Genomic DNA, 11,091 nt, shown 5'->3' with positions numbered 1-11,091 from the left:
ACTAAAAACAAAGTGAATTCCACAACGACTACCACGCACTACTTTCTCCGCTGAGTTGGAAGCTTCCTCTGGGCCCTGGGGGTCTATTTTTACTGCTCCAGTGCCTCTCACACACTGGCTGTTAGCCAAGGCTGCTCTGGGAAAAGCACACTGCGCTGGGTCTAGTCCTGCCTCTACTGCTTTACGAGTTCTAGAGCAAGTCACGTGACGTCTGCGGCCTCAGTTTTCTACCTCACAGGGTGCTTAACTGCCTTGAGGCTACTGCTGGTGAAAGACTCCGGGGGTGGGGCTGGGGGTTAAACCTTCCCCTGAACCCCAGGACTCCAGGTCTAACTGCTCCCACCCCACCTCTCTCCCGTCACCACCACTGACCCCTCTCCAAACACATCCTCGCATTTTCTTCCCTCCCTTTATGGCTCCAAGTCTCCACCAGAGTCTGTGGTCGGACGTCACCCCCAAGGGCCGAGGGCTCCGTCTGGGGCCCTGCCTCGCCCACCTGGCCACTCCTGCAGATTTTGGACCCTTCTGGGCTAACGGGGACCCAACAGAGCAGGCAGCCTTGGAGTCCCCACATAGGTGGGTGGCCACCACCCGTCCCCTGGGGTGTGCACCTGTCTTGGTAGACAGTCCGGGGGTTCCAGGTGCGAGCCAAGATGAGGTTATCTGTCTGTCTGAGGGTCCGTGGGTCCCGCCGGCTGGTGAGCGCTTGCTCGCGTCGTCCGCTTCTCTGGCTCCCTGTCCCTGGTCCACCGCCCCCTCTGTCCCTCCTCCAGGACCCTCCCCCGACACCTACCCCCACCCCTCCCCCCAGGCTCTCGGTCCTTCCTCCTGTGGGTGTCACTCCGCCCCTCCTCTGCAGGAGCCAACCGGCGCGCCGAGGGGCCGCTGCGCTCGGGCTGCGCTAGAGCATAAAACTCGCTCGGCCGAGCCGCTGCGCTCCAGCTGCCGCTGGTCGCCGCACGCCGGTCGGGGCGCGTGGGCTCGGCTGGGGCTTCCAGGCCGGCGGGCGACACCGATGGCCGGGAGCGCGCCAACAACCAGGCTTAGGGACATCCGCTTTCCGCTTCCAGAAAAGTTTGGGGAGAGTGGATTTGGGGTGGATTTGGGAGTGGTGCCAGCTCCCCCAGCCTTCTTTCCCTTCCAGAGGCCTCACCGTGCACAGCCTCATCCATTCTTCCTTTCCTGACACCTTGCCTCCCTGACCCCTCCTTCCCTTGGCTCCTGGGTTCCCCCTCCCCTCTCCGGGGTCAGCATCTTCTCCTTCCTTATCTCCTTCTCCATCGTCCTCTCTATCCCCATCTTCTTAACAATTGCCATCCAGTTTCAGCCTTTTCCCTGTCATCCCAACCTTCTCCTTTTTTCCATCTTATAACTTCCCCTCCCCACTCCATCTCATTCAACCAACCTCTCCACTCACACTCACACTCTCCATCCATCCCTCTCCTTCCTCCCGTTCCCTCCCAGCAAACTTCCACCATGGATCCTGGGCCTCCTTGGATCACCAGCCCCACCCCCGGGAGCACCCTCTCTGTCCCCAATGCCACCACACCCTGGCTGGGCCGGGATGAGGAGCTGGCCAAGGTGGAGATCGGCGTCCTGGCCACTGTCCTGGTGCTGGCGACAGGGGGCAACCTGACTGTGCTGCTGACAGTGGGACAGGCAGGCCGCAAGCGCTCCCGCATGCACCTGTTTGTGCTGCACCTGGCCCTGACGGACCTGGGTGTGGCGCTCTTCCAGGTGCTGCCCCAGCTGCTGTGGGACATCACCTACCGCTTCCAGGGCCCCGACCCCCTCTGCCGGGCCATCAAGTACCTGCAGGTGCTCAGCATGTTCGCCTCCACCTACATGCTGCTGGCCATGACACTTGACCGCTACCTGGCCGTTTGTCACCCCCTGTGCAGCCTCCAGCAGCCCAGCCTGTCCACCTACCCTCTTATTGCAGCTCCTTGGCTGCTGGCCGCCATCCTCAGCCTCCCTCAAGTCTTCATTTTTTCTTTACGAGAGGTGATCCAGGGCTCTGGAGTGCTGGACTGCTGGGCAGACTTCCGCTTTCCTTGGGGGCCACGGGCTTACATCACCTGGACCACCCTGGCCATCTTCATCCTGCCTGTGGCCATGCTCACGGCCTGCTACAGCCTCATCTGCCATGAAATCTGTAAGAACCTAAAAGTCAAGACCGGGGCCTGGAAGGTAGAAGGAGGGGGTTGGAGGACTTGGAACCAGCCCTCACCTCCTTCTGCCCCAGCTGCAGCCACACGGGGGCTGCCATCCCGGGTCAGCGGCACCAACACCATCTCACGGGCCAAGATCCGAACGGTGAAGATGACCTTCGTCATCGTGCTGGCCTACATCGCCTGCTGGGCGCCTTTCTTCAGCGTCCAGATGTGGTCTGTGTGGGACGAGAATGCCCCTGATGAAGGCAAGTGTGTGGTCTGGTGAGGGGTGATGTGGGAGCAGGAGGTGGAAAAATGCGGAGAGGAGAGGACAAGAGTATTAGGACAGGGTCACAATGGCTCACAGGCCACACAGGTGACAAATGAGCAGTTAGGAAAGATGGCGCCTGTCCCATGTGAAAAGGGACAGCTGCAACTCCCCTCCGGCCAAAAGACGCCATGTGAGTATCTTTGGTGTGAATTTCCATCTTTTAAAATTTTGGTAACTAATGTAAACGTTTTAAAATACTCTTTAGCCCTAAAAAAATATGGCCATTAGTAGATTTGGCCAAGCAACTGGTGGTTTGCTAGATGTTTGAAAGGGATTTTCAAATGATTCCATCCAGGATGGAAATTTGTGGCCCATGAACTACGTCCCTCGGCACCCTTCCCCCCTGCAACTAAATATGACGTTGAACTCCCTTTACAACAGCCACTTTCAATGAATTAGTCTTGGTGCACAACCCTGAAATTTCAAGTTCAACACTTTTGTCTTTTGTCTTGCTAGTGAGCAAGCAGAGGCTCAGAGAGGAAACATGACTTGCCCAAGGCCACACAGCAAAGTGAAAAGTAGAACCCGAGCCTGGTGCCTCCTTGTTTTTTCCCTCAATACATCCTCCTGCCCCCCCGCACCCCCATAACCCTGGCTCTGAAAGTGATGAGGAGAGGGCCTTTCCTCCTACGTGAAAAACAAAATGGGACTGTGTTCCGGTTGGCACATAGAAGGCCTTGTTCTGGTCATTTTTTGGAGTGAGGTAGATGGCAGCCTCCTAAGTTTTAGACACTGCCAGACGGTCAGGCCATTTAGGGGTGAACTTGTCCTCAGAAAGGTAGATGCGGTGTCTGGGCACCCAAAATGTTGGAGAGAGGTATTCAAAGACATCTGTTCCTGCTCCCCTAAGAAGAGTGGGGGACGAGTCTGTGAAGAGGGGTGACTGTGTCCTCTGCAGTGCATCACATCTTATGCACAGCTTGGGGTATATAATGGGTGCAGCATGTGACTGCCCTAGGGAGGCCCTGTGCACAGTTTCCTCTGGAAGCTTCCAGAGGGTTCACTGGCCAGCAGACCCTGGCTACCACTTCCTACCAGCTCTTAGGGAGTGGTCCCCCTTCCCTGTGCTTTTGTTTCTAATCTCATTTTGCTCATCCTAGCACACACTTAAGCCAACTGCTTTGCTTTTCTGGAGAGATGAAGTAAGTGGAAGGCTGTTCATGATGTCAACACAACTCTGTGAGAGAAGTGTGACGGCAGTACTGAACTCTTAAGGTCCCATCATACCCCTTCTTAACCACCTTTCAGACACCAGTCTGGACCAGAGACTTTATAAATTACCCTTAAAGCAATGAGCGTATTAATCCTAACCACCTGTAGGGACCTCCCTGCTCTAGTCAAGCACAGAATAGAAGGAAGGAGGGCTTTCTAGCGCCAAGCACATTCAGGCCTTGTGCTACTTCGGGGTGACCTTCTCTACGTCTGAGTAACCTGAGACTCAGAGAGGTGAGATAACTGGTCCGAAGTGCCACTGCGTAGTAGGGGCTGGAGCCAGGGATCGAATGAAGGTCTTTATGGGCCAAGCTTTAACCGTGGCATGGCTTTCTTCCCAACAATCACAGCTGAGCTGATGTCACCAGGGGTGAGAAGGCCATTCACCCCTTTATCAAGGAACCTCCAAGAAGATGGGGATCCTGCCGTTCAGCCGGTGCAGGCTTTCCTGCTCGCCTGCTGTACTCACTGTCATCATCAGCCTGTCCCAGAGACCCATGTATAGAGTGACTTACCGCTTACCAAGAGCCTCACTGAGTATGAAGTACAGGAACTAAGTATCCCTCAGAAAATGTGCTCCCTCAGAAAACTGGAAGCCCTCTGGGACCTTCGAGTCTGGCTGACATTCATTACTTTAGACTTACTTCCCAGTACACCCAGTTTTCCTCCACAGCAAACTAGCCTCCTGGCCACCTGTCCCTGAGTCTTTGGTGAGAAGCTGTCTGTATCCTTGCCCTTGGCCCTGCCCCCGACTGTCAGCTGAGCTTCCGTCAGAATGAAGTGCAGCGGCTGGCCAGGACTAGTAGTGGATCTGCCCTCGGGGGCTGAGAGGTGAAGCCTCTGCAGACTCCAATGCTCCGGGCCCATCTCCAGCCCCTGCACCGGGCCTGGCTCAGACAGGCCTAAATCAAACAGATGCTTCCCAAGTGAAGAAACTTCTGGAACCCCTAAGTCTCTGGCCGAGTCTGGGCACTACATATATATGTCGATGGAGCAGACGGGATAAATACCACCCCTTAGCCAAAGCAACTTCCCAAGTCTTCTGCAGCCCCTGGGTATTAACTGGGGAGTTAACTGGGGAGCAGGCCAGAGCCCAGACAAGCCTGAAGGAGGCTGTGCTTGTTGCTGAGGATGGTCTCTCCTCCACTTACAGGTGCTCCCTCCTTGCCCTCACTTCTGTGCCCTAGACCTGCCCATCCAGGCCCAGGTGTCTTCAGCTTCCTAACTCTATGATTCAAGCCTTCTCTCAAACATTCTGACCCTGGATCTTCCCTTCTCTTGGGCTATGAGTACCGCACTGGAGAGCATACCCTCAGGAGAGGCGCATGAGGAATCTGTGTATCGGAAGATTTCATGGTGCTTTACAGAGCAGGCACTTGAGCTTTGCCCTTCAGTTTGTTGGTTGAAATGGTGGCAGGGTGCAGGATTGCTGCTTTGAAGAGGGAAGACCTAGGTTCAAGTCTACGCCATAACTCTTAAGTTTCCTTCCAGCTCTGACATTGTATTTGGTGATTCCACCTCTAAGGTTCCTTCTAGCTTAAGCATTGTGCGCAGTGATGCTACAGCCTCCACTGAAGAGGAGGGTAACTCAGTATGCAACCCACGCCATAACTGTAGCCGTGGTGCATCTAGCAGGAGGACGGGGCCCATCCCCCAGCTTTCCTGTTGTCATGAGAAGTTTCATTTCATTTTCAGAAAGAGTATTGTATCTGGAAGAAATCTTATCAGAGTCTTTGAACTCTCACATTTTGACTGCCCAGGAGAGAAATTAGCTCCCCCACCCGCCAAGGATGGTGCATTCTTTGGATGTAATTTCTGATGACAGAGAACAAGTACTGGTCTGGAACGGGATGCCTGGATGCCCTGTACCTAGAAGGTGCACAGTTGGAGATGACATCATGGGACCTGTAGGGCTGTCAGGCTCCACTGATCGCCCTACCAGGTCCCTATCACTGGCTTGGCACAGTTGATACTCACATGCAAACTGACTGAATGACAGAATGACTGAGACTGACCCCTAGGGGTCAAGGAGGACGGAATTCGGAAGGCAATGTGCACCCGTATCTATGACATAAGTGGGGATGGAGGTGTGCCTGAACCTGGCTAGAATCATGGTTATTTTTCCTGAATGTTTTATAGAAGTTGCTTCATCCTAGCTCTACATCCATTAGGGGATTCAAGAGCGAGGTTTTGGAACAAAGACAGTGTCTCCTATTTGGTCTGGTCCTGTCCCGGACTATATTTGCACCTCTAAAGTCAACTCAGAGCAAGCCTCGGATCCTGTCATCACCCTGTAGTACAAAACGAACAAATCAATCAGTGAGGCAAGACTCTGGAGTCAGGAGTCCCAGGTTCATGCCCCAGCTGTATTTCTTTCTAATTACAGAGCCCCACGAGAGTCCCAGGTCCTCTCTGGGATTCAATTTCCTTCTCCGATCAGTAGGGACTGGGAATCTCTCCCAGGTCTAAAATTCTTGTGCTTCTCTCTCGGCAGATTCAACCAATGTGTCTTTCACCATCTCCATGCTTTTGGGCAACCTCAGCAGCTGCTGCAACCCCTGGATCTACATGGGCTTCAACGGCCACCTGTGGCCGCGTTCCCTCGGCCGTCTGGCCTGCTGCGGGGGGCCGGGGCCCAGGATGTGCAGGCAGCTCTCCAGCGGCAGCCCATCCAACCGCCGCGCCATGCTGCTGACCCGCTCCAGTGGCCTGCCCACCCTCAGCCAGAGGCCGGGGCCCGAAGACCCACTGAAGGATGAAGAGCAGGTGGACAGGGACACCGTCACCGAGACCAGCATCTTTTAGAGAACACTCCCCGGAGTGTGGCGAGGGTCTCTACCCACCTCAGCACTGGGTGTAAATGCTGGGAGCGCAGGGCTGGAGTTAGGGGAGCCCAGTTTGAGGCAGGGCGAGGAGGCCAGAATGGCTGCTCCTCTTGGTTACATGGCTGCCGTCGTTTGCTCCCAACCTCACATGCTGGGAGTCAGGGAGAATCAGACTGTCTGCTTCCCTGATCCTGCCATATTCACAGGGTGTCTGGGAACCACATGTGCGGTAGATGTGGTGCCCCAGATCTGACAGGCCTAGGGCTGTCCTGTCTGGGGGTCCACAGGCAGCAGGGACTCAGAGGCTGGTCTCCTATCTTGTTTGTCTCATCCTAACCTGACTAGCGCATCCCAGTTCAACCAGGAGAGGGAAGGAGTGAAAACCTGTGAGAAGGACCCTGTCTGCATCCTGAGTTTTTGTTTTTTGGGTTTTTTTTTTTTTGGTAGAGAGAGGATTGCTTAATGAAGAAAGTGAATAGGTGTGAGGGCTTCGCCTGCTATGCCCACCTGTCTACCGAAGGGAAATGCAGGGTTAGCACAGCACCTGGTAACTGGTAAAAACTCTGCAAATGCTACTTCTCTTCTCCCCATGTACCTCATTTAGAGTTAGGGTGGGTGACAGGGCAGAGTATTGCATATTCTCAGTGGAATGACCAACAGGGGGTGAGCGTGAGAAGAAAGAGTGAGGAAAGGAGGAGATGAAAATGGTCACAATAAAATTCCGAGTGGGAGGAAGCCTCGGAGGCAGCAGGGATTGGTCGCTCTCCCTCCTCCCCTCAGGGGGTCCACATGGCTCCTGCCTCTTGGGGATGCACAGAGGAGACATCCTTTGAGAAAGTGTGACTTAGTCATGGCTCTGGATTTGTTTGAGGCTCCTCAGAGCTTCCACACGAATCACATGCTTGCCGTGACCAAATCAGGAGCCCAGGACTGGAAACTCGGCTCTGCCGTGGGGTATCTGTATGACCTTCGGCAAGTCACCTCCCTCTCTGGGCCTCAGCTCCTCACCTGTAGAACAGAGATGATCTCTAAGGCATTTCCCAGCTTGAAACTTTCATGACTTTGCAAGACTGGAGAAGCGTTCTCTAAGGACGTTCTAACCAGTAGGCTCTGGAAGAATTGTTGTGTTTTCATGACAATGACATTTATGCCCTTTGACTCGATTCTGGTGACTTTGGTTCCTGCCTTGGCCGTACTGTCCACTTTTGCCCTCAGTTCTGTGATGCTGATGCCAAGAGAGCCTGGCAGGTAGAATCTGGGGCTTTGTCCCGCACCTCATTATCCGCAGTGGGATTTATACCATGGGATAACCTCCCCACCATGATTCTGGTTCTACTCAAAGCGATGGTCTTGATGGTGGAAAGACCATCAGCTGACGTCAGGAGAACTGGGTCCTGGTTCTACCACCATGCCACCACCAATGGCCTTGCTCTCTTCATTATGAGGGTCAAATAGGACTGTGCGTGTGTAGGTGGTTTGTAAACTCTTGAACCATACTAAACACGTGAGCCCCTATTAATGTAGGGATTGCTGATCTAATTAAGAGCTCCTGAGAGCACTCCAGGGAGCAGTGACCCTCTGCCCTCCACTCCTAGGGAAGTTTTGAGGAGTGACTGTGGCTTTGGGGATACACTTCTTTAAGAGGCCACTTAGCTCTAAGAAGTCTCATTAGGCTTCCTTAAAAGAAAAGAACCTAAGCTGAGTGTTGTGAGTGAACAAAGCACCCCAGCCCTTCAATACTAGAGAAGGGGAGAGCGGGACACAGACCCTAGTGAGACCAAGGCTCAAGGTGGATGTGGGAACCCACTGTCTCTCTTCACTGCACCCTGTTGCTAATGTCAGTCCCTGACGTCCAACCACTTCTTCCCTGTCCATCTGTCCTGATGGAGCTGGGCTGAGGAGCCTCCCATGCCAGCGTGAGCTGTTGAAGTTGCTCCTTCCTCTGCTTCCACTTCAGACCACAGTTCCTGACCCTGGTGCCCATAGTAGGTACTAAGTAAATCTTTGCTCGTCACGATGACTGGGAGGTACAAGGGATCCCGGCCTTGTACCCCCAAACCTGGGTTTGAGTCCTGATCTCACCTCTTTTCTACCTGTTTGAACTTGGGCAAGTTATCCAATCTCTCTGAGCAACAGGCACCTCATTTGTTAAATAGAAATAACAATGCCCGCCTTGTTGGGAGGGCACGAATGTGAGGCTGTAGACTATACAACACTCTACTGACGCTAGAGAAGATAGTGGCCGGGCTCGGGATTGCATCCCGTGGGTGACTTCCAGGGCGCTGGGCCCAAGAGGCTCTACAGTAGGGAGGCGAGAAGAGACTTGGAATCAAGATTGACTAGAGCCCCTTCCAAGCCTACTCTGTGCCTTCTCTAGCAAAGAGTAGCACATAATCCCACTATTATATTTCCAGCTTTGCATCGCATGAGGGCGCATTTACTTGTGGTGGTGGTTTGGGGCCCTCCCTCTTCCTCCCACGGAAAGGCTGCAATTGACCTTTTCCAGAAAGCTAGTGCTGTCCTATGATGAGGCCAATGGGGAACAGCTGGACACTGGGCTGGGGGCTTCAGGAGCCTATTCTAGGAGGCTCCTGAAGGAGATGGCAGGATCCTGTCTGGATCTATGAATGATGGCGTTTGCCGTCCCTGTAGGAAGCTCTCACAGGCATTCAGAGCCAGCACCAGGGCCTCAGATAGGGTCCAGGGAGGTGGGCCTTGTGGGAAGCAAGAAGGAGGTCCCGTGCTCTCTGGGTCATCCTCATTTCTGACAGCTCACCCCTGGAAAAACTGAGTGATACTGTCCCTGGGCTGAGCAATTTTGTAAAATGTTTATGCTGTCCTGTGGACTCTGTGAAATACAGTACTTCAGTCCCGTGGAACCCATGTGGGAGCAGGGGTCTGGGGGTGGGCAGGGCAGAAGATGGCAGGAGGAGGTTAATCGCTTGACTGTGGGCATTTCTCAGAATGGCTTTTTATGTTGTTTGGTACAGGCCAGTAATTTTAAAGATGGCTCTATGTTTTGTATGTAAATAGGTATTTTATCTCTTGAGGGGCTATAGCCTCAGCCTAGGCCACAGCAACTCACTCCTGGGTCCAGAACCCAGACGTGGTTGAAATTGACCAATACAACTACTTAATAACCAGGAGATTTCTGGGCATCTTTGTTTCCTGTGGGCAATGTCAATGGGATATGTAAGCTAAAATAAAACTGTGATCTCCTTGAACAGGGCAGGGCCAAGGGCAAGGTTGAGGGGCGGGGAGCCACCTTCTTGGTACCCCTACATTCACTTAATAGGGAAAAGGAGACAGGAGTGACCTGGGATTTGCCCTGGGGCCACACGGTGGCAGTGTGGAGCTGAAAGTGTGTCTGAAACAGTAATGACCCACAGGGACCTACTGGGAAAGTCACACGGGTCTTCCAGCTCTTATGCCATACTACCTTTCCCTCAAGTTCTAGAGTCTTGATCTCTCATTTGACCAGCTCTGTTGAGATACTTGGACGTGCAGTTCTTTTCGTCTAAGTTTATGGAGGATGTATTTGGCAAGGAGGGGCAAAGAACAAGAGGTTTCTTCTGCAGGGAAAGGGCCTGATATAGAAATTCCTTCCTGAAAGGGTGAGTGTATGAGAGAGCTAGGGGACCTCAATGATGAAATTATAATGTGTTTAGTTTAGAGGCCAGGGGCCTGGGTAAGAAGGCCTCTTGAGACCCCGCTGGACCAGGAAGACTGTCCTGATCTGAGAGCAAATATCTCACTGGTGTTGAGCATAAAATACCTCCTCACCCTGTGGGTCTTGCTGGCCAATAAGTTAGTGTCCCTCATGGAATTCTGCTTCAGTTCTATAGTGAGCATTGGGTGCTTGCTCCTTTAGAATAAAAATTCATGGAAGACAGGTCACATTTACTCTAGTCTACTGTGTATTCCCAGTTCATCACTGGCATGTAATCCACTTTCTACTGGTTGCCAGTAGCAAATCAGTTTATCGGTACCCAGGTATAAGATAGGTTTGGAGAGATGTTATCCAGTCCTTATCCACAGAGGAGCCCAGAGTGGGGCAGCATGATTCTTCCCTGGATGTTCTGATGACATACAACATGGGAGAGAGTGACTTCATTGTACCAGAAGCTGGGCTCCTCCAATGGTGACTACTCGTACAGGCAACCATTTATACAGATTTAGGCAGCTAACCCTTTAAGCTCACAGAGGTATCACAAACAAAAGGCCGTTTTATTTCTAGTAACATGGCTAGCAATGAGGGTCAGGTCATATTGTTAGCTGGCCCCAGTCATCAGCGTATGGGCCCAAGCTCCTTAGGATGTGAACTCAGTCCTCCTCTTCACTTATCAGGTCATCTAAGTCATCTGCACCACTGATGGTCAGTCAAACCTCTGTAAGTCACTTGGAGTCACACTTTCAACTCTCTTCTTAAACAGCAGTTGCCAGGAATGCCTTCCCCTTATAAGCAAATGGGGTGAGTGCTAACGTTAACTTCTATGATATACTTATCTGCCATGAACGTCATACTTTTGAAGCCAATCATAGCAGAAGTTCGCTATTGACCTTAATCAGG

The 11,091-nt window shown here is 52.8% G+C and overlaps 1 protein-coding gene across 1 annotated transcript; it reads left to right on the top strand.

Annotated features, from left to right (window-relative positions):
• Positions 1–1,476: 1,476 nt before the first annotated feature.
• Positions 1,477–6,501, top strand: AVPR1B (arginine vasopressin receptor 1B). Its single transcript, XM_030873079.2, has 2 exons — positions 1,477–2,419; positions 6,191–6,501. The coding sequence occupies exons 1-2, from the start codon at positions 1,477–1,479 to the stop codon at positions 6,499–6,501; spliced, it is 1,254 nt and encodes a 417-aa protein (XP_030728939.2).
• The last annotated feature ends 4,590 nt before the right edge of the window (positions 6,502–11,091 follow it).

The sequence above is a fragment of the Globicephala melas genome, chromosome 1, assembly GCF_963455315.2.
Source record: "Globicephala melas chromosome 1, mGloMel1.2, whole genome shotgun sequence".
NCBI lineage: Eukaryota > Metazoa > Chordata > Mammalia > Artiodactyla > Delphinidae > Globicephala > Globicephala melas.
This window is presented reverse-complemented; position numbering and strand designations above follow the sequence as displayed.